Genomic DNA, 24,415 nt, shown 5'->3' on the forward strand with positions numbered 1-24,415 from the left:
TAAATATTTTCACTTAGATGCTTTGTTTTATACTGATGTGTTCACATGGTATGAGGGAAGATAGGGAGGGAAGTTGTGAGATTCTGGTAAGCTGACTGCTCACCAAGTTCCAGGTCCTTATCTGTAAGTGAAAATTTCTTTATCTATTTTTGGGGGTAAGGCTGAAACGAAGTGATGTGTATTAAACTCATAGCTCCAGATCCTGCATATTATCCTTAGAGCAAAGCTGGGCAATTACTGGTAAGTAGGAAGTGAGGCAGAGGCTACCTGAAAGGCCAAAACACATCTGCCAATATTCTGGTTAGATTCATGGGCAGAAAAACGTGTCTGTCATTTTTCATTTGAATTTATTATATCTACCTTCAGGATCCTCGATGGTCAATGTCCTACCAAGGACCTGGCCAAAAGGTTGGCCTTCATGAGAAGAGGTGAGGGGATCCTCCAAAACCAATGAAAATGTAAAATCCTTGGTTAAGATTTATATAACATTTATATTCGTTCAGCAAAGTTTTTATTTTTTGAGTTTTGGCTCTGTGAAGGAAGCTTGCTAAACCCAGGCGGGTGGATGTGCAGGGATTGAGAGTCAGGAAGTATCTATGCCCAGGCTACTCCCAAGCTCCCCTCCCTCCACTGCTGGTCCTGACATTCCCAAGGTCAGATGTCTACCTGACACTTGGCACCCCTCACTATGTTCACTGTCTTGCTCTCAGACCACCTTAGATCCAACCTGGGTCTCTAACTGCCACTCTGGAGGGGAGCATAACTACTTGGGTATCTCATGATGATCCAGCAGTTCAGTACCAAGAGCTGCCTTTGCAAAGTGTCTACCATCTCCTGTACGCCAGGCTCATAGAACATCCTGCTCGTAGCAGATTCTCTAGCGCTGCATCATCTTGGCGGTTGACATGACCCTTAGCATCTTGAAGCATCTGACAACTTGGGCAGTAAAGAAACCAATTTGACTTTGTTTTCTTCACTTACTTAACCAAGAAATCCTTTGAGTGATGCCTTACCCTCCAACTAATTCTCAAACTTGTAACAAAATCTTGGAAGATGCTGGTTTCTCTTGCATTTTAACCTTTTAAAAGTTAAATAAATCCCTTAAACTTTGCGTACTGTGTGGGGACCAGTCACTGGCTAATCCTAAATCTATTCCAAATTCCCTTCTCTCTAGCCTGCCATACATGCAAGCACACGTGCACACACACATATACGTATACATGTATGCGCGTATATATATATATATATATATATATATATATATATATAAAATACTGGTTTGGAAGTGGTTCTTCCTGGAACTAGGGGTAATCATACAACACAGCTGTGCTCAGGGCACTGGTTAACAAAACACCACTGAGGGCTTATGGTAAAGACTTTGCTTTCCTAATGAAAAGCGAAGACACTGTCTCCTTTCCCCTCTTTCTTCTTCCTGGAACATAGACATAGCTGTGGCGTTTAGCGCTGGGACAAGTCTTGCAGCCAAAAGAGAGAGGCCAAAGACACACAGAGACACTGACTGTCAGATCACTGAAGCACAAGCAGCAGCCACCCACCTCTCAGCTTCAGGAAATAGGACACAAATCAACCTGAGACTTTTAAGCCACTTTAACTGCTGTTTTGTTACCTGCAGCAGAAAGTGCTCCTGATTGATATTTTACTAGACGAATCTAATGGCTAGATCCCTGGTTATGGTTTTTCTAACTCTCGAACTGTTTCTTCTGGTGGTGTTTGCCATTCTGTAATGTAGCCTGACCTTACCCTTTGAGTTACAGTTAGGACCAGACACAGCTGGGTTGTCTCAGGCTATAAGGAAAAAATCCAAGTAGACAGTCACAACTTAGAGCAACTTCTTAGCCTGAAAAACTCTCAGCCGAAACTGCACTGTGTTTTTTGTTGCTTGCCTGTTGCATCTCCCGTAAGCAGTAAAATAAACTTTTCTTATTTAGATGCACAGCCTTGGCTGGGGAACAGCACTGAATGCTTATATCAGAGACCACTGCATAAGGGTAAACCAGTCTTACTTTGGAGGACAAGCAGGCATACTAAGAAGTAATTATCCCACACTGAGACACAGGAAATGTAGTCCCCTTGAAGGAAGATGGGATTAGAGGTCAGACACAACCGGACTCACATAGTTTCTCCTCTGATTATCTGTGCCAACATCTCTGAGCTTATGTTTCCTCATCTGAAACATGGAGATAATAACACTCAGCATCACTGGGAGAATGAAATGGAATGACGAATGTGAAAGTGCCTGCCCTGATGTCTCTCCCCTATGAGGCAAGCCGTGGCTTGGTGAAGGAGCAGAGATGTCTGTTGGACGTGGCACGTAGTTGCCAAGGGCAAAGGGAGGGGTAAAAGATGGAGGATGCCCAAATGTCTTTCATTTACACACCTGGCTGAAATATGTCAGGAAAGACTGTAGTGTGGTTGTTTCCAAAAGCTTTCTTTCGCTAAATCTCATACACCTGACAATGACAATGCCATAACAGAAATGTACTCAGGTTGGCAAAAGTAAAGGTCTTAGATTACCTCAAGAATATATGGGTATTGGTGGAAATTTATGAAGGGGTATCTAACTTGAACTATTGTATTGTTCCAAAAACTCGACAATTTAGTGGACACTGGATTTTTTTAAAAAGAATTTTTCGGATACCTGGTAAGCAATCTCCTTAGAAAACACTTATGAGTAGTTCTTTTACTTAATTGATTGGAATCTTTATTGATGGGAATTCCTTAGGGTGAGGGAAACACAAAAGCAGATGACAAATTAGATGCGCTATAAAACAAACAACCCCAAACAGAGAGGGACCATTTCTTGAGGGGGCACTATATATTGGGGCTGGCAAGAACTTATATATATATAAAATCTCATTTAATAATGAGATTATTAAATCTTATTAAAAATAAGTAGAGCACAGGCATACCTTATGTAAGGGACACATTCTCGAATATCTCGAATAATTGAAAATGCACATAATTCAAGACTAATCTTTGCAAAGAATGGTACATATTCATTTTTATAAGCTAGAACAGCATCAACTACGGGAAGAGCAGATGTATTTTGAAATGAACCCTGTCTTTAGCTAAACAGGAAGGAAGTACTGGTGCCAGGTACACACGACACAGGTGAACCTTGCAAACATTATTTTGCTGCATGAAAGCAGCCAGTCACAACAGCCCAGGTAGTGTGAGATTCCATTTAAATGAAATGTCCAGAACAGACAAATCTATAGAGGCAGAAAGTAGATTTGTGGTTTCGTAGGGTTGGTGAATCTGGGGGGGAAATGGGAAATGACTTCTAATGAAAATAGCGTTTCCTTTAGGGATGGTGGAAGTGTTCTAAAATTGACTGTGGTGGTAATTGCACAGTTCTGTGACTATACTAAAAACCATTGAATATTACACTTGAAACGGGTGAATCAGTGAATCATATGGGATGTGAACTGATTTCATTGAGGTTTATACTAAACCCTGCCAGCCACTTTGAAAAGTATTTAATTCTTGGCAAATGCTTCAAATTTGGGAGATCACATCGTTTCTAAATTTGTGGACAAATGAGATTTTTGTTAATATTTCCATATTGCAGCATTTCAGTTTGTCTAACTCAAACTCATACAAAACGCTGCCGCGGCGGATGATCGTCCATTCAAAACGAGGAACTAAAGGCTCAAATTCACACAGCTGATAAGAGAAGGAGCCAGGACTGGAATTCGGCTTTGGTGGTTGGCAGAGTTCCTCCCTCCTCTGCAAGATGCGAGGTGACAGCACTGTGACCCTCCTGAATCTATTGTCATTTTAGAAAAAAACCGGTCAGTAGCTACTAATATATTTCCAGCACGTGTAGTATTTCGTTAGCCAACGTGCTCAATGCTTGACATCCACTTTCTCAGTGAACCTCCCACCTTACCTTTGGAGGCATTATTGTTACCCGCATTTTGCAGAGGAGTTACCCAAAGCTCAGAAGGTAAGACAACATGTTCAAGGTCTCGCAATCAGTAGCGGAAACATAACTGAAAACCAAGTCTTTTGGACACAGGAGCCAGTGGTCTCAACCCTCATGCTGTGCTCTTGTCAGAACATACTGATCTTCCTGATGACTGACGGGCACATCCTTACGATGCATTTCCATGGGCAAGGAAAAAAATTAATAATCTCTGAAAACCTTCTAGGGCCATCTTAACACTCCCTGTACCTTTCCCCTCCCTCACCAGTCCTTGGGATTGGACAGGAGGTCAGCACACTGACGTAAATGGCAGCCGCACGACGACGTGCATTACTGGAGTATTTCCAGGTAATCACTACTGGACTATGACCTGGAATTGCTGACAGGAGGGAATCGAAACCTCTGTGCCTAGAAAGTTGCCATCACAAGGCATTAAGTATGTTTTTAACCTAATAAAAATATCTAATGACAAAAAGACTTCAGGATGCTTTCTGGAAAGAACTCTAAGATAACAGAGGAGACAAAGGCCATTTTTATTCCAGTAAAGGCTCAATTTTCTGATTACCAAACAAAAACTGGTGGCATGGAATGCATACAGAGGCGTAAGTGGCTCTGAATGTCCTGAGCAGCACAGCACAGCAGCTAAGCATGGCTTGGAGTCAAATGGTCTGGGTTACCATTCTTACTGGTTGAGTGACACCACATATGTCAGCTGTTATTAGGTTTGGCAACAAATACAGAGAACCCAATGTAACAGTGAGTTAAATAAGACAGAAGTCCGTTATTGTCTTATGGAAAATAATTCTGGAGACGCAGCCCAGGGCTAACATGATATTCCACAAGCAACAGAATCCAATCTCTATCTTTGTACACCTCCCTAGGACATGGTTTCCATTCTCAAAGCCACCTTACGAAGCACAGTGGCTGCACGAGTTCTAGCCGCCATATCCTCATTCCGGGCAGCAATAAGAAATAGGTGGTGGGAGGAGGACAAAAGGGCACTCTCCCCAGCTGACCTGGCTCCCAACTCATCCCAGAAATGCAACACAACACTCTGTTTACAGCTCACTGGTTGTTATCTGTCACATGGCCACATCTAGCTGCAAGGGAGGCTGGACAATAGAGTTTTTATACGGACACACTGCCACTGTAGTGGGTTACGTTGGGGCCTGTTACTAAAAGAGACCAGAAAGGGGCTTCCCTGGTGGCGCAGTGCTTGAGAGTCCGCCTGCCGATGCAGGGGACACGGGTTCGTGCCCCGGTCCGGGAAGATCCCACATGCCGCGGAGCGGCTGGGCCCGTGAGCCATGGCCGCTGAGCCTGCGCGTCCAGAGCCTGTGCTCCACAACGGGAGAGGCCACACAGTGAGAGGCCCGCGTACCGCAAAAAAAAAAAAAAAGGGAGACCAGAACGGATACTGAGGGAAGAGGTCTCTGCTCTTCTGGAAGGATTGGTTTCTAACTTTAAGGTTCAATGTCCTCTTTGGAGACATGGAGATGCTCACTGTATCTCCCTCTCAGGACTCGTGGGGTGAGTCAGTGAGGTGCTGCGGAGGAACCCCTTACCACGGGGAGCGCAGGGCCCAGCACCGCTCCTCCTCACAGGCACTCACTAGTAACTTGAGCTACGTGCTAACTGGGCATCCTCAGAGGAGGAGGTTCTGGCCATCGCTCATCCCCGAGCTCACCACAAATTGGTACCGACCAGGGCCGACAATTTGTAGCATCTGCCCTCCAGACTTTAGATTTGGGCCTCATAACCAATACTCTTCATTTTCTCCATCTAGGGGAGGGTTTCTTAACCTTGGCACTATTGATATTTTTGAGCCAAATAACCTTGGGCTGTGGGGGCCGTCCTGTGTATTGCAGGGTGTTTAGCAGCAACCCTGGCCTCTACCCACTAGGTGCCAGTTGCACTCTCCCCTCCCCCAGCGTGACACCCAACGTGCCTGGGGAGGAGGGCAAATCATCCTCAGCTGAACCATTACTCTTTCTGTGATGTCTGCATTCACAGAACATGTTTCTTTGACAGCAGCAGCATGGGTCTCTTGGGTTATGTCTTAGTGGCATGGGTCAACATTTCACGTTAAACCACGTCAAACCTACTTTTCCAAACTAGCAGAAATCCACCCAGCCATTTTCAAATGATGTGTTGCACGCAGAAAACCAGATTAACTTAATTCTGCATGTCTAGGTTACTATTCAAGTCATCACCTGCAACCCTGGCTTATGACTTTGGTGTGAGCCAATGAGCATGGAACCTGCCCAGCAAGACAGAGGGTGAAGTTGCAGAATTGAGAATAGAAGCGGAGGAACAGACGGCAAGCCCCTCACTGTGTCTGATTTTGACAGCCAAAGGAAGAGAACCGTGAGGTCCTCCATCATTCTGAAAAGTGACCTTTCCTGAAGATACAGAGGCCAACTGCAGAAACATGAGCCCTGGCCTGCCCTCCCCCTGAATCGGGTGCCCCTGTTAGCAGCCCACTATAAACCAGGAACATCGCAGAAAAAAACTGTGGCACACTAAACAGAAGTGAAAAAAACAAAAAAAAAACGAACAAGAAGAAAACACTGAAATTCCCCAAACCAAACTTTAAAGAAATCTTTGAAAATAGCCAGGCTTCTGAATAATGAAATAGCTTTGGGTACTATGATTGATTTTTAAAAATGCAGCCATAATTAAAGCAAGAAAGCTGTAAGTCTATTAAATTTTTTTCTTTGATACTGGAAAACTCAATTCATGACCTATATTTTATAAGAACATATACTTAAAAGGGATTTTATATGCCTTCTTCCCATTGAGCTCAGAATACTGAATCTCTTCCATTTACTTAAGAAGGGAGGTGGTTCTACACCTAAATTACTCAGGGCTTCTTTTAGTCTACTGTTCATATATTAAGGTGAAGTGACTCAAAGGTATTTGTATAGACGGATGGCAGCAGCCGCCCTAGACTCTGCCCTCAGAAGGGACAGGATTCTTAGTGCAACGGCGCTGCACTGAAAGCTGGTTTACCAAGCTTTCTGCTGATTATAAACCTTTTCTAACTGCCACCTGTAGACTGTCTTGATTGATGGCCAGCGTGCCTTATGGATACTGGAGAAGAGATCTGCGTGAGCGTCTCCTGGACTAACGCTAGGGGGAGGATCTGGCTGTATTTGAGAAGGCAAATGCGACACACACACGTACACGCGCGCCTACACAGGTGTGCGTACACGTGCACGCACACAAATACATACACACTCATACGCACACAAGGAAATGCTCCCTAGGGTGGCAGGTTCGGATTGATCTTAGCATTTACCTGGGTGAAGTGGTACGAGGACAGTGGGTGCCGTGGGTGAGAGGAAGTGAAAGGGCACACGGGAGTTAGGCTGAATTTGAATCCCAGCTTTATCGCCCACCAACTGTGTGACTTCAGGGAAGTAACCTAACCTCCCTGAGCCTGTGTTTCCTCGACTGTGAAAGCACTGTAAGGACTGCATTAAGGCGTAGGCATGGAACCTAGACCAGAGTCCAGTACGAGGAACGTTATGCAGGCGGTTACCCTGGCTTCTTTCCTGGGGTGCTGGCACCGCCTCCCTGCCCTGGTCCTAGTGAGATGCTCCCGCGGCCCCTGCCTTCCCCAGGCAGCACTGTCGCGGGCTCAGGATGTGTTTTTCACCTGCCTTCCTCACTCCTCTGCAAGCTCCTCCGAGTCAGGGTCCGTGTCTGTTTTATGCATCCCTCCCTGACCCCATCCTTACTGAGCATCAGCGTATCTGGTACCGAACTCGCACTCCAGAGATACTTGTCAGAAGAGGAAGAAATTGCCAATAAAGACTACATTTGTTTAAAAATCAAATAAAAAGGGAAATTTATTGTGATTCACACTTTCTGCCATTTGGGGCTACTTGTTCATTGAACAGAATTTATTGAGGGGCTACCATGTGCCTGGAACTCTGCTAAATGCTGACAATTGAGGATGAAAAGACTGTCTGGTCCCCTGGCCTTAAGCTGATGCCGTAGAAAGAAAACCGAAGGTAAAATCCAGTTCATACTTGAGGAACATTTATAAACCTATTAAGGTTTACAGTATTACCATAATTCCAAATAGATGGCATTGGTTACAACAGTCCGGCACCATAAAATGAGTCAATATTCAGTATTCCCCCATTCATCATGGGCTCATTGCAAAAATCTTACATGACCTCTTCTAGTCACCTCCGTTGTTCCCACCCCGGTCCAGGCCACAGACCTCTCGTGCCTGGAGTGCTGACATCTCCTGGTTGCCCTACTTCTGTTCTCCACTGAGTAGCACAAGTCACATTTTAACCGTAAAATCAGACTTTACCATTCTCCTGCTTAAAACTACCCAAGGGATTCCTACTCAATTCAAAATGTAATCAAAACTTACAGAGCTCTAACTCAGGGGTCTGTAAACTTTTTCTGTAAAGGGCTAGGTAAAGAATATATATATATCTTTATCTTTATATTTAATATTTTAAATATTTAACATATATTAAAAATATATATTTAGATAGTTTATATATATATTTAGGTATTTATATATATTTTATAAATTTTAAATACATATATATTTAGGTAGTATGTATTTTTGGCTTTGTGGGACACTGAGTCTCTGTCCCAACTACCCAACTCTAAGAGCGTCATGTGAAAACAGCCATAGTCAATGCTTAGATGAATGGGCATGGCTGTAATCCAATAAAACTTTATTATCTTTATTAAAAAGAAACAGGCAGCAGGACAGATTAGGCCCATGGCCCACAGTCTGCTGACTTCTGCTGGCCTATCCCCTGGAACTCACCAGGTGCCCTTCTCGCTGACATTCTCCCACCACAACGGCCACCTCTCTGTCCCACCATCTTCATTCCTGCCTCAGACCTCCACACTTTCTGATCCCTCTGCCTGGAATGTCCTTGCTTGGCCCCTTGACACTGTGGCTCCTGCATTCTCACCGGTCTCAGCTTAAATGTCACCTCTTTAGAGAGATCTTCCTTGACCTCATTGTCATTCTTTCACATCACCTTGCTCTATTTTATCCAAAGGTCTTAAATTACCTTGTTTATTCCATTCATTGTCAATTATCTTTCTCTTCCCACTACAGTGCAAATGCCTTAAGAGCAGAGAGCTAACTGGTCTTGGCCACCGCTGCATCTCCAGCACCTAGAACACTATCTTGCTCATAGACCCTGCCCAATAAATTTTCTTTAAGCGATTTTGCTGAATGAAGTGTCATCAGGAATTGATTTGAAATAAGGGTTTCCCTAAAATTATAATTGTTTAATGCCATTGTGGACCTGCCACTCTGTTGTACTCATCTATAACACTAAGAATTCCTGGGCTGTTCAGAGTGGATCCTCAGGCATCAAGGATAGATTTCAGTGGCATTGCAGTCCACCGTGCTTGGTGCTGTTAACAACTCAAGGACGTTTTCATTTTTATTTTGTAGCTGCTCAACTGTCACCTCATTTCCATTTTGACTGGAAATCCCCATCAGATTTATTCTTTCAAAATGTTGTACAATGATCACTAAGCTTCTGAGGCTACCAATGCCTCTTCACCTTCCCTTCACTTTAAACTACTATGTTATTTTAATTAAGTTAATTAATAAATTTTTATTTTATTTTTCCATAGTTGATGTCATAAATCCTTCTCTCTCCCAAATGGGGAGGGATGGAAGGATGACTCCCAGCCTGAGACTAAAATATATCCAGCAAATTAGTGGGTCAGGGCTATCAAGTATTTATTTTTATGAGGAAGTAACCTCCCTGAGCACAGAAGCCATATCTCTCCAGGTCACTGGGTTATCCTCAGTGCCTCAAAGATCTGACATGAATGAGTAGAAAGGTGGGTGGTGGGCAGAGGGGAGACAGACACATAAGGAACAAAGATTTCACGGTTAGAGAGAAGAGTGATTCAAAAACAATGTGGCGTTTGTTTACTGAACTGGTCTCTAGCCCCACTGACTCATACATGAATTTAGGTGGAGAGAGGGCTACGAACAAAAATGAGAAGAGCTGTTTTCAAAGTTCCCCACACTTAAGATGCCACACACAGTTTTACTGGTTGGGTATCCTTTGAACAGAATATAGGGCTCTGGACGTCCTCCCCTGTCTCAGCAAGCCCTGTGGTACCTCCAAGGCACCCGTGGACCAGCAACAACATACACAATAGTGTCCATCAGAGAGGGGCTGGGGTATAAAGGAGGGAAAATAATAGTGGCTACGACAAGGTTGTGGATAGGCTTGGTTTAGAGCCCCTGTAAGACAACACGTGGGGACCCCAGACATGGTTAGAAGCAACTTGGTGGACATTCAGTTTCTTGAGTAGGTAGCAAAGTCCAGATAACTCAACACTTTTGATACTCTTTATTTTCTGGAACTTTCCTTTTGGGAAGATGTCTCTGATTAGCTTATGCAACTCCTTCATAAATTCTGTTTTATGGTCAACTGCATTGGAGTGATTTGCATCATAATTCAATCTGAATGACACTGCAGCCTGTTAGTGACATCTGTTCCTAGGCAACTTCCCTCAGCTGAGACTCCAATGATGACTCCAGGAGAGGGGTCAGAATCAACAATTTCAGTCCTCTTCCTCGGCCAAGCAATCTGGGGAGAAGTTTAGAGCAAGGCTGTTCACAGCCTACATACACAGTTAGGGAAGTGACCACAAGCCTTAGAGATATTGGGTATAACCCAGAAATATAAATAAATGTCCATCAGTGTGCTCATATGTGAACAGAAAGACTACCGTATCTTCATGCATGAGTTTAGCCAAGATACAAATATCCCCTGATTAGAAGTGTCACCCCAATATACATCAAAGTGTAATAAGCATATCCTTTATCCTATCAATTCCACTTGCATGTATTCGCCCTAAAGAAATTGTCACACAAGTAGAAGGAGACGTGTTCTCCCCCGCAGAATTGACTGTAAGTAGGGAAAAGTGAAAACAACTTCAGTCAACAGGGGACTGGCTGACTAGATGATGGTAGATCCCGATGCTAGCTGTTTAAAACAATGATGTCGCTTGGTACTTACTGATTTACAAAAACGTCCACAGGACGCTGCCGGGCAAAGAAAGTGAGCTAGAGAAGAGCACGCAGAGCTCCACTTCTGAGAAACTGCGTGCGTGCGTGCGTGCGTGCGTCCCTGTGTGTGGAGGTGCCAGGGAGAGCCCTAGAACCATGCTCCCGGAGGTGGCAACTGTGGTCTCCTCCGGATGCTGCGACTGGAGGGTAATTTTACTTTAAAAAAGCTGGGGAAGAAAGTGGAGTCTCATTTTTAAAAGAAACTTATCTACTTAAGAAAAAAATAGCCCCGTGGCCACCATTCCAGAAGCTCACAGGACTGGCTGGAATAGCTGAGAATGGAAGAACCTTTGATGTGAAAGTCTAAACACCAGCAGAGGAAAACCGGAGAGCTGGTGGACCAAAAGGCCACATGCAATTACTGCAACAAGTGAACAGGTGACCAGAAAAGGGACTCTACCACCAGGTCATACCAACAAACTGAGAATTCATGCTGAGCTAGGTCTCAAATACCAACTCTCAAATATCAAAACCATCCTTATTTGGCTCAAGCTGTTTTAGAAAATACCAACTGCCGAGCAAAGTTGAGCTCCTGGGACAGCCATTTGTCCCAAAGACCACTTGATTGCTTGCTTCCCTCATGTCTGCCATGGTAGGACTTGCTTAAAAATTAAAGTAACTGGGCTTCCCTGGTGGCGCAGTGGTTGAGAGTCTGCCTGCCGATGCAGGGGACACGGGGTCGTGCCCCGGTCCGGGAGGATCCCACATGCCGTGGAGCGGCTGGGCCCGGGAGCCATGGCCGCTGAGCCTGTGCGTCCAGAGCCTGTGCTCCGCAACGAGAGAGGCCACAACAGTGAGAGGCCCGCATACGGAGAAAAAAAAAAAAAAAAATTAAAGTAACTGGGCTTCCCTGGAGGCGCAGTGGTTGAGAGTCTGCCTGCCGATGCAGGGGACACGGGGTCGTGCCCCGGTCCGGGAGGATCCCACATGCCGTGGAGCGGCTGGGCCCGGGAGCCATGGCCGCTGAGCCTGTGCGTCCAGAGCCTGTGCTCCGCAACGAGAGAGGCCACAACAGTGAGAGGCCCGCATACGGAGAAAAAAAAAAAAAAAAATTAAAGTAACTGGGCTTCCCTGGAGGCGCAGTGGTTGAGAGTCTGCCTGCCGATGCAGGGGACACGGGGTCGTGCCCCGGTCCGGGAGGATCCCACATGCCGTGGAGCGGCTGGGCCCGGGAGCCATGGCCGCTGAGCCTGTGCGTCCAGAGCCTGTGCTCCGCAACGAGAGAGGCCACAACAGTGAGAGGCCCGCATACGGAGAAAAAAAAAAAAAAAAATTAAAGTAACTGGGCTTCCCTGGAGGCGCAGTGGTTGAGAGTCTGCCTGCCGATGCAGGGGACACGGGGTCGTGCCCCGGTCCGGGAGGATCCCACATGCCGTGGAGCGGCTGGGCCCGGGAGCCATGGCCGCTGAGCCTGTGCGTCCAGAGCCTGTGCTCCGCAACGAGAGAGGCCACAACAGTGAGAGGCCCGCATACGGAGAAAAAAAAAAAAAAAAATTAAAGTAACTGGGCTTCCCTGGAGGCGCAGTGGTTGAGAGTCTGCCTGCCGATGCAGGGGACACGGGGTCGTGCCCCGGTCCGGGAGGATCCCACATGCCGTGGAGCGGCTGGGCCCGGGAGCCATGGCCGCTGAGCCTGTGCGTCCAGAGCCTGTGCTCCGCAACGAGAGAGGCCACAACAGTGAGAGGCCCGCATACGGAGAAAAAAAAAAAAAAAAAAAAAAAATTAAAGTAACTGAGACTTGAAGAACAGAAACTCAGGTGGATCCCAGAGATAAAATAAAAGACAAAGCCCCCTGCTCTCCTCATATCACCTCTTCAGGGAGGCTGGATTCGCTCCCTCCTAGGATGAGGGGTCCCTATGGCTACACTGCCTTGCCCACCAATTTCAGTTCTGATTTATCTGTTGCTTGTCTCCCTGCTTGGCTCTGCAGACCAGGAGGGAATAAGCAGCATCTGGCAGGTCCACAGCTGGACCCTTAGAATACTGCTGGCACAAAGTAGATGCTCAGTAAAAATACTGCATGGAAAAAAAATAAAGGGAGCAAGAGAGGGTACGGGTCCTCAGGCTCTCAGAAGTTAGAAGATGGGGATTTCGCTGCTAATCCCTGCCTCTATTCAATAGCCTCAAGAAGTGTCAGCACACAACTAAGCAATGGGTATCTCTCAGGACTCAGAACACACACCTCTAGGTCCTGTGGCCCTGTCTTCTCTCAAGAGAAGGTCAATGTTGCATTCATTTCTCAGTCATATAGTTTGAGGACTATGATATTTTCCCCATCACCGCCCTCCCCTGATGTATCTCAAGCTGCCCCACCTGTCTGGGTGCTGGGCTCCTTTCTCCCAGCTGCCCCTGCTGACAGGCACGGTGGCCAACAGCATGGAAGCAGCAGCACGGAAGCAAAAGCCAGCTCCTGTATCTTGTTGGAAGGTTACCCCTGAGCTCCTGGAACCCTGCTTGCGGCCCCAGCTGACCGAAAGGGCCTGGGAATTAATGAAAGTCCCTCTGGGGAGAGCTCTTAATGGATGTCTGCCGGGCTTGCGGGATGGATAGCCCAGCTCCCTGGATCCTGAGCTGGGCTAACTCCAATGTGTGTGTTTTACGTCATTTCCCAGAGCCCTCTCTCCCTAAGGGATCAAGCTCAGAACTGCCTGCGCTGGTAGCTGGCTTAACGCGGCACCTGAAATTGGCCGGCTTCCCTTTCCTGCAGCTCTCCCCACTCACGATCCTGTACCTGGCAGGTAAACCACCTGCCCTCAGTCCTCATATTAGGGTCTGTTTCTGGAAGCCCTGCACACCATTCCTCACAGATAACCCCTCTCAATGGTGCCCAGAGGACCACCAGTGGCATAAAACACTGGGGAGGTGGTGCCAGCAGGCACTGCGGGGCCCTGGTGTGTGTGTCCTCCAGGAACGTCAAGGGTCCCAGCCTCTACCTATCCCCTACTCGTGAGGTCTTAGCATGCATTGGGCATTCAGAAAACATCACACTCACACGGAGCTCTGGTTTTCTTTGAGGAGTAGCCAGGGCCTGGGCGTGGGTCCCATAAATCAATGCCTTGCAACTCCACAAAAGGAACAGTCCATAATCTGCAAAGTTCAAAAACTATTATTTTCTGTTGATCTTCCTTCATCTAGCAATGATTCCCCAAAATAACAGCCTGGAGTTTAGTGCTGAGCAGCTAGAAATGGCCTCCTGTCTGCACATACAGATAAATATGGGTGACCTTCCTCCATGATGGACTGGTGCTGATGGCATCTGGGTACACTGCAACATGAAAATGAAAATGATGCTTGGTTGGTTGGGAGATGGATGTTCCTTCACACAAACTGCATGTCTTTTTGCCTTGCCTTCCCTAAAGGATAGGCTGCCAGAATGATAAGAATAATTGGAGCATTAACAATACACTGGCATTTCTTGAACACTTATTATATTCCAAGCATTAAGTGAAGCACATTGCCTAATTTACTCATTGCATAGAGTTTTCTAGGGTAGGTATTATTCTACACCCACCCCATCTACAGACAAGGTGACTGAGGCTTCTAGCAGGTTCAGTAACCTGCCCACAGTCTCACCTTGTTAAGGAGCCGGGCAGAGCATCAAACCCAGCTCTAGGCCACAGTGCTATGTGTAGGACCAGCTACATAACTTTTGGGGTTCACTGCAAAATGAAAAGGCAGGGCCCCTTGTTGAACAATTATTAAGAATTTTAAGATGGCAACAACACAGCATTAAACCAAGCGTGGAGCCCTTCAGAGCCTGGGGCTCTGTGAGGCTGGGCAGGTCCCACCCCACGAAGCTGGCTCTGGTTACGCGGATGCAGAAGAAAAGTGATGCGAGTGATGAAAAGGGCTCCCATGTTAACATCGTTTAACCCTAGAGACGGAGCAACAGCTCACATGAAATGCAAAATGAATCAAGGAGCCTGGCTTGGTTATTTTATCTCAGGAGCTAAATCAAAGAGTCTGGGCCTGCAAAGAGTCTGTGTGAGAGAAGGTGCCCAAGAAAGAGCCTGTGCCTTGAGGCCAGACGCGGACCCTGATTCTAGCTCGTCCACCAGCTGAGGGACCTGGGCAAGTTCCCAGACCCCTCTGAGGTTCAGTCTTCTCATCTGTATCATGGGGAGAGGTGCCCAGCCCTCAGGGCAGAGTGGAGGAAACGATACAGTGATACAGCTGTAGTGTGTACAGCTGTCAGCACACAACAAGTGCCCACCTAAATGTCAGGATCATTCAATGGCTATTTTCACCACGAAGTTTGTGGGTCAGTTGAAAGAGCACATGATTTGAAGGTTGATGCTACAGGCTGAGTCCTGAACACTGTCCCCCATCAGTCATTTGTGTGAACTGGGCAAAGTCAATGAACTCTTTCTGGGGTCAGCATCCTCCTCTGTGAAATGGATGTGATGCAAGGTCTGCAACACGTAGGATTCCATAAGCCACAAACGAGAGGGACACTGTGGAAACAGAAGAGGCGATCATTTCTCTAGCCTGTCAGGGCTTGTTGTTACGACTTACAAGTGGCTTAGGTTGGGAGGGGACTGGAAAATGGGTCCCACCTTCTTTGCCAGCTCCCCACTGTCCTCGCAGACACTTCGGGGGCCATCTGCCTGAGCTCTCCCACAGGGGGCTAAGTAATCTAAGTGTTTTTTCCTCTAAAACTTTTCCACAACATTTCCATATTTTTGACCTCAAATTTGACTGACTCCAGGTCAATTTCTGCTTTATAGTCCAACCCAGAGGGTACTGAGAAAGAAAACAATGACTCAGGCCAAATTCTGCATAGCTGGAAGAAACTACTCCATACAGATATACAAGTCTTTATGTATTTTTATAGGATAATACCAATCACAAATAGAAGTTTGAGGTGATTTACGTTTTGCTGGGTATGTGTCCACCCTATCTGAACTGCTTTGTGCTTTAAGAAATTCAACAAGCATAAAAGAAGATTCCCTTTTGCTTTGAAAATACGATTATGTATATAAAGCAATAAAATTTGAAATTTCTTTCTCAAGCTTTAAAGAAGGGCCCAGTGGGAGAAAAACTGGACATCGTCTAATCATATACACACATAATATACAAAGACATATACATGCTCACAGCCGACTCGGATGTAACCACTGTCATTTACACTTAGAACACTCTTCCTGCCCATCTCGAGTTCCAGTCACTCACATTCAGGGCCCAGGTACCACAGATGGAAACAGAATCACTTTTCTGCTCTGCTCAGACCCCAGTCTCTTTAACAGCTTTCCCTATCGGTTCTCGTAACTTGCTCTGCACATCGGCTTAAGAAGATTTCCGTAAGCATCCAAGCCAATTCTAGGGTGTGTCTCCCCAGAAGCCGTCTCTGCATCAAAAGCAGCCCACTGAGTGGAGCCACGGGGAAGGTCTGCCCTGAAGTGACCTGACACACCTTCACCTGCCCGCTCTCCATCTCTCCAGGACGCTGCCCATAAGGCCCTCTCCTTTTTACAGAATGCATTCAACTCCCGGAAGGGAGAGGGTGCTTCTGCCCCTGGGGATCTAACTGATGAAGTGCACAGAGGTCCAGCTCCTCGAAGCTGAAGGGAGCTTTTAGGCACCTTGCATACAATTATTCACCTGGTAGTCTAGGCAGGTTGCCATGACAATGCTTCCGGAGCCTCCCGTATCTACATGCTATTGATACATCCCGTCCATTCAGTATAGGGGGAAAAAGAACCAGCTAAAGCAGCCCCTGAGCTTCCATCTCCCATCGGCCTGAGGAGTGGCTCCTTTGCTTACAGCAGTTGTCTGGCGTAATCCAGACACAGCAACGCTGACACTCTTCACGTGGCATGTTTTCACTCAAATGTATTTGAAAGCTTAAAATCAAAGTCCAGCCTTAAAATAGGGATTTTTCTACTTTGCTCTTCACTTTCTCAAGCATTATACTCAGGGGTGACTTCTGCTGCTGGTCATGGAATGCTTTAATTAGCAGCTATGGGCCAGAAAAGGGAGCTCTCAATTCTGAAACCTTCTGTGATAGAAAGGTTAAACATGGGGAAAAGATACCAGGAGTTCCATAGTAACCCTGAGTGATTTCTGTAACACTAGGTACATGTATTGCCAGAGAGAGAAATAAAATGCTTGCTTTTGGCCCTTTGACCAAAGAGAAAAGTTTTCTCTATCCATGTCTTCTAAGGAAAGGGAAAAAGAAGTCCTACCCATTTTCCCCAAATGGTTCTTATTAAAAGGCACTTATGAAGAGAAATAACTGAGGAGCTTGCAGTGGGGACCTTAATTTTCTTCAAAGTTCCACTATACCACAAGCTCAGCCTTGGGCCCTCACAAGGGTGAGCTAGATATTTACATGGTGTCCGACATCAGCCACACATGGGAGACTGAGATGTCGGTCCTCCTTGAAGGATCACCTTTAGGCACAAGGGAAGACATTTTCCTAGTTTGCAACACACCAGTCATGTTCTGAGTTGCACGTTTCCAGCTCTTGCTGCTATCCAGGGAAATAATATGTCAGTGTTGATGCATACCAACAATAAGTCAGAGCGGCAATAAAACAGTCTCCAGAATCCCCAAAGATCAGAGGATGCCACTTCCCAAGCCATTATGCGAACGGTAAGCCAACCTAACATACCTGTAGGTGATCCCTCCATGACGTGGCCAACGTAAGGGCCTTCCTGAAAGATCGGTCTGTTGTCATTCTGATCAATCACGATGACTTCCAGAGGGACCGGCCCCTCGAGAGTTCTACCGTTGACATCAATGGTCTCCACAAGTAGCTATTGGAGGAAAGAGATTGGGGGAGAAAGAAGGCATTCATTCATTATGAAAATTGAAGTCAGGTTCTCTGGAGAAAGAAAGTAGGTTGTATCAGCAATTTTATGAGCCCTTGGCAATATTCAAACGTTGGTCTCAATGGATAGTCACCAGCACTAGAATAGAAACTAAACATTACAGAATAAAAGACAAAGATCAGTTCATGTTAAGTCCCACTTGGGAAATTTACAATTAATTAATCAAATCTGCAAAGGAAGTCCAAAAAAAAAAAAAAAACAGGCAAACACTAAACACCAGCAATCAGTCACAGCTGAGAAAATATGCTCACATTGTTTCTGTTTTTCCAACATCATTATGCTTAAAAGGAATGTTATGCTAATAAAAAGAACTGACTAAGCAGTTGTGAACAGAGTATATTAAGAAATAACCGAAAGCGTTTATGGTAATATTTGGGAGAAATTCAGGGCAGTAAGTATTTATAGAGAACCTTCCTGAGGCAAGGAAGGTGCTTGCAGGGGTCCTGAATGAGACTTTGGGACTCCTGCCCACCAGGCCTTTATAATCTAGCAGGGATTTCACAATTCCATATGGAACTACCTTCAGATCTCAAGGCTGAAGAAAATACCATAGAAAACCCAGCTTTACTGTTGCATGGTAACAAGGAATTATGTTGTGGCTTTTCTAGTGAACCGTGCAGACCTTACGCTCTCATTTCTGTGCCTGACACTTGCTTGATTTAACTCAGGGGCCACAGCGATACTTCTTGGATATCAGTGGTGGTCCCTGCATTGGGACCCTGTTGAGTATTTCTATCAGAAAAGGTCTCTGTAGCTGGAATCCTTCGGAAATGGTCTCTGCAATTGGAATCCCAGCACAACTTCTCACTAGCCGTGTGACCTCAACTCATACACTTAATCTCTCAGTTTTATCACCTGTAAAATGGGTTCATAAAACACTCATTATTAGGGATAACGGTAACCAACATTATCCAGGGCTTACCGGGGCTCTCTACTATATTGACTCACTTGATATTCACAGTGACCCTATGAACCATTTCTGAGGAGGGAATGAAGCCAATCAGAGGTTAGGTGGTGGAGTCTGGATTTGGCCCTGTGAAGTCAGTCTCCAGAGTTTACATTTTAAACTGTTATAAACAATGTTTCTAGATCACTTTATATAATGCCTGTTACGTAACTCATCTCAGGAATATCAGCTGCTGCTACTGTTGCTACTGTTATCATCAATACTGTTGTCAAAACTAGCCCTAATTAGGAAAAGAAAAGAGAAACACATTTGTTATACCCCACCTGAATGTGTTATAAACTAGTTTCACCCTTTGGAAAGTCGCATGGCAAAATTCACCGAATCTATGAAGGACTCACATACTTTGTTCCATTTGGATACCACTCTGGGTTCTATTTGAGACAGGTTGCACGACATACATGGAAATACTTTCTGCAGGGTTATTTCTAATAATGAAATTACACTGGCGTCCACTAAATGTCCAGTGCAAAAAAGACAAGTTGAATGAATGTGTTTGTAGCAAGATGCTAGAATACAGCCATTAGATAAAATAATTATTCAACTTTGTTGATCTACTTAGAATACAGTGTGAAAACACAAAAAATAGCATGTGTACTATACATGTGTGATGTACACACGTGGACAGAATTTGAAAGTAGTAAGCAAACGTGAAACCAGGTACACTTGGGTAGAGGAATTTGGTTTTCATTTTCTCTTTAACACTACCTCAGCCTTTCACTAACAAATTCACACACACACACACACACACACACACACACACACACACACACACTTACATTTCTGGGGTAGATAAAATTAATGCCTGAGTACCTTAGCTAAGAAGAAATTAAATAGGCAAAGCCTTTTAACATCTGCACACAAAGGAGATCTTACAGAGAATGAGCTTTTATGCTGATTTTTAAAGCTACTATGAGAATACTGCTAAACGAAGAAAATAAAAATCAAGCTTTGGGAGCAATTTCCTGTAATAATGAAGGTCTGGCCTTTTGTCCTCCCAAAATTGCCAAGAACTTGACCTGACCTTCATCCGGATCAACTGTATCTCCTTAGTGTCTGTCTTCCCATTATGTTGAGCTGGATCTAGAGTCTGTCCCACCCAGTTCTGACAGATTCGCGTATTTGGCAAATGTGAATTCTGTTCCTCTGTCTTACTTATGGCCTGTGACGCTAGCCAAGTCTTGTAGAATGTGGGGGATTAGGATTCAGATCCAAGATATGTGGTGTCTTTGGTTGAAATAAAGCCAGGTCCTTGGCTGTTTGGGGTGTGAATTTTAACCCAACTCCTACTGCCTACTGCCCAGTTTTCAAAGGGCAGCTTCATTCAGCCTTTGCTAGAGAAGGCAGAACTATTTTATATTTAAATAATTTAATCAAAATATTCTAAAATGTCGTTACTGGAGGCAAGGATTTTTTTTAAAACATCTTTTTTGGAGTATAATTGCTTTACAATGGTGTGTTAGTTTCTGCTTTACAACAAAGTGAATCAGCTGTACATATACCTATATTCCCATATCTCCTCCCTCTGGAGGCAAGGAGTTTTGAGCAACTAGAAAGTACGATAAATCCAGTCTCATGTTAATCATTTCACTCTAAACTTTGCCCAGAGGGTGGTCCTTCTCCCAGGGATCACAACAGAAACTCAGAAGCCACCCTCTTCCCCAAGGGAGGCCTTCTATCCCCAGCCACTCCATCAACGAGTCGGGTCTACACTGCTTGTTCTGTCTCCTGAATTTGTCTTAAATCCACCCTCTTCTCTCCAAATCCATCATCACCTCCAGAGATTAGCTTCTGACACTTCCCACCTGGGCCACTGCAACAGGCACCTAATGGGTGCCCCTGCTACTAATACTGCCTGCCGTAATCTATTCTCTAAGGGGTTTGTGATGGTTAGTTTTATGTGTCAACTTGACTGGCCATGGGGTGCTCAAATTAAACGTTATTTCTGGGTGTGTCTGGATAAGATTAACATTGGAGTCTGTGGACTCAGTAAAGTAGATGGCTCTCCCCAGTGGGGGTGGGCACCAGCCAATCCACTGAGGGCCCGAATGGAACAAGATGCAGAGGTAGGAGGGATTCGCCCTTGTCTTCCCACCTGAGTGCTGAGCAGGGGCCTCCATTCCTTGCTGCCCTCAATGGTCTTGCTTCTCAGGCCTTCAGACCCAGACTGAAATAAACACCATCAGCCTCCCTGGTTCTCAGACCTTTGGACTTTTACTGGACCACACTACCAGCTTCCCTGGGCCTCCAGCTGGCCCAGGCAGATCCTGGGACTTCTCAGCCACCATAATTGTGTGAGTCAGTTCCTTCTAACAGAATCACTGCTTCTGTGTCTCTGGAGAAGGCTGACTAATACAGGCTTCCAAGGTGTCTTTTCAAAATTTTTATTTATTTATGTCACCCCAGAATGGACACCTCTCAATCGTTTCTCATTCCTCTTATGATAACAGCACATTCCTTTACTGTGACAAGTCTCTTTTATCACCTGGCCCCAGCCCACTTCTCCAAACTCATTTCACATCACAAGAGAGCCCCTCTATTTCTCATTATCCAGCTACACCAATCTTTCCTCAGTTCTTCCAACTCAGCCCATTCCTTCCGAGCACAGGTATCTTCATGTGCAACCCTCCTACCCAACATGAGCATCCCATCTGCCATCTGGTCAGCCCCCATCCATCCTTCAGATCTCAGATATCACTGGCAGAGAAGATCCTTCATTACTGTTCCAGACTACCTCAGGTGTCCGTGGTTGACACTCCCATGGCACTGGTACCCTGCCTTTATAACACTTTCCATAACATGTAATTGCTTATTTATTTGTTGTGACAATTCAACTAATGTCTGCCTCTCCGGCCCCATCAAGACAGAGGTGGGGTGGGTGTTCGTGCCCAATAGCAAATCCCCAAGGCTGAGATTCAGTGCCTGGCACACAGCAGGCACCTGACTCATCACTGACTGCACAGAGCCCTCCTCAGAAGAGGCAATCCCTCTTTAAGAGACTGGAGTCCAAAGTTTTGGCCTCAGCTTTGGCCATCTGTCCTGTCTCTCCATTCCTGGCACACAGGAGCTGACCGTCAGTCCCAGGCTCCATGGACCGAAGCCCAGTTGACTCCGTGCAATCTTAACTCATGAACAAGAACCACAGCGGTAGACAACACCCAAGTACATTTAACTGATTACTTCCTTTTGAAAGAAAGGAACTAACATTTATTTGGTGTCCAGTACATGTCTGGGCTTTTTATGTGTTGCCTCATTTGGCTCAAAACAACCTGGAGAAATACCCATTGCAGCAAAACTCAGAGAAATTTAAGGACCTGGTCTATGGTCAAAAGCTAGCTTGTGATCCAGCTGGATCCAAACTTAGATCTGACTTGAAAATTTGTGCTGCCCCCCACTGTGCCCTTGTTTGCTAAATGCTCTTTCATGGACTTCCCTTACATTTTTAAAATTCCTCTTTACTAACTATGTTATTTACTTAATAGCTTTGCTGTACATAGACTGTTATGTTTCACTGATGACTCCTCCAAGGCAAAATTATCCATGAATTCCAGGGTATGGTGAGCTTATTTAAAATTTTTCCTAATACACATGAAAATACATAATAAAACACACCATGAGCCTTTATGTATCATGCGACACCCTCTGCCACAAGTGACAGGCTGGGAAATACCATAGCATCAGCCTAGCTACAACATGTTCCCTTCCGGAATGTCACAGACTTTCTGTAAAGAAAAGACTTGGACCTCTTATAAATGTAGCTCTCAAATGACCAAGGTGAATAAAATGGGGAGGGGAACAAGGTATGCAAATCACTCTTAATCTGTTTAAGGAAAAATTACTTTATGCAACACTGGAGACATGAAGGTACCACGTGAACTAATCGCTCCACTTCAGGGGCTGTGGTAGGTGGACACCAGGTCACTGAGTCCTGTGTGTAGGGTGAGAGGGAGCTGGACCTCTGAAATGGGGAGGAGGTGGGGAAAAACCACAGGCGTCAGAATGGAAGCTACACTGCCAGAAGAGCTCTAGCTGAAACACGTTGGGTCCCCTCGGCCACCATTCCTGAACCCCACTTCCTAGGTTCTCGATTCTCCTTCCACATCCTGGGGGTGTCTCCACCAGAAGTGGGAACTATCAAGTCACAACATGCAAACTGATGACTCTTCAAACCAATTACTGCACCATAATAATGGAGATGGGCTGTGCACATGCGTAGACAAGAGTCCCTTAAAAAAACAACCCAACACAAACGTAACGAGGCAAATTACAAAGCACGTACAAGTACACTGGCCTTTGGTGTCACAACAAGCTATTAACATCTTGCCCTTCACTTGGATTATTCTCTTTGCTCTGTTTATGAAAGACAATTTAGTCAGACAAAATTTGATACTGTGATCTGATCCAAAGGGATGAACCGATGAAAAACATGCTACAAGGTTTTTTGGGTGAAGGCCGAAGTGAAGACACTGGCTCTTAAAACACAATATCTTTTCTACAAGATGACCCCAGTAACAGACGTCAAACCTGGATCAATCAGATAAGAAACAAAGTGTGAGATACACAGTCTATAGACTCATGAGTCATTTTGAAGTAAAATAATTTAGAGAACACTTCAGTGAACTTTCTGAACTCTGATAACTGTGCTTTGGGCTAAATATTCAAATGAAGTAAAACATACACAACATAGTACATTACTTATTTAAGATGATATAGTTAAACTACTGGTTATCAGTGGAATGCGTGTGTGTTCACATGCTTTTCAACCATATGTTTTCACATCACAGAAAATGAAGAGAATTTATGAGCTATAACTCTAGTATAACGTGACTCAGTTTCTCTTTTGGACACAGATATGATGTCTCCTACCCAAATGAGTAGGTGCCCTCCAAGTTACCTCTTTGGGACATTACAACGTTTTCCGACGTGGATGCTGCTTTGAAATACTTGTTTAGGAAATCCTACTTGAACCAATTTATAAGTCAGAAAGATGGGCCTTGTTCCTTTCATTCCAAATACCACCTTTTATAATAAGAATAGTTATAATGCTAGAAATGCAAAATGCTAACTAGAAGTTCCCTGCATTCAATTAGGGATATACAAGTGTCTAACAAACATCAGACATCTCCAGTTACATGTGACTACAAGTTTAGACACATACAGATCTACACAAAACCTTGAAACACATGTGAGAAATAAGATGCCAGCATTTGCCTCCATAGAGGCGAAGGATAAAGAAAAGATGAGGCTCAATGACTATGAAGGTGTGTGAAATAAGCACCAGGCTCCACGTTAGGGGAATCTAAACTTGATACGATATTCCTGGAAGGCAGCTGAAACTATGTCCTGAGAACCTCAAAGATGTTCACAGCTTTAAAAAAAAAATCCCATAAAAATTCTATGGAGATAAAGAATCCCACAGAGATTTTGCATAAGCAGGCTATTGTGAGATTATTTATAACAGATGATCTCCAAAATTAAGTGCCTCGAGTAAAGAAGGCACTGACAGATATTTTTATTGAACTTTTGTTTGCAATTCTCACACCCTCCCCACCTACCAACATCTCATAAAGACCAAACAA

General features: G+C 45.0%; 1 protein-coding gene across 3 annotated transcripts in view; it reads right to left on the reverse strand.

The window, feature by feature from the left end:
* CDH13 (cadherin 13) overlaps positions 1-24,415 on the reverse strand; it is a 1,035,770-nt gene that overhangs the window by 358,956 nt on the left and 652,399 nt on the right. For all 3 annotated transcript variants that reach the window (XM_007452531.1, XM_007452530.1, XM_007452529.1), the window contains one exon: positions 17,653-17,797. In XM_007452531.1, coding sequence (XP_007452593.1) covers positions 17,653-17,671 — 19 coding nt within the window. In that variant the 5' untranslated portion in view covers positions 17,672-17,797. The remainder of the gene's footprint in view (positions 1-17,652; positions 17,798-24,415) is intronic.

The sequence above is a fragment of the Lipotes vexillifer genome, unplaced genomic scaffold (assembly GCF_000442215.2).
Source record: "Lipotes vexillifer unplaced genomic scaffold, Lipotes_vexillifer_v1.1 scaffold443, whole genome shotgun sequence".
NCBI lineage: Eukaryota > Metazoa > Chordata > Mammalia > Artiodactyla > Lipotidae > Lipotes > Lipotes vexillifer.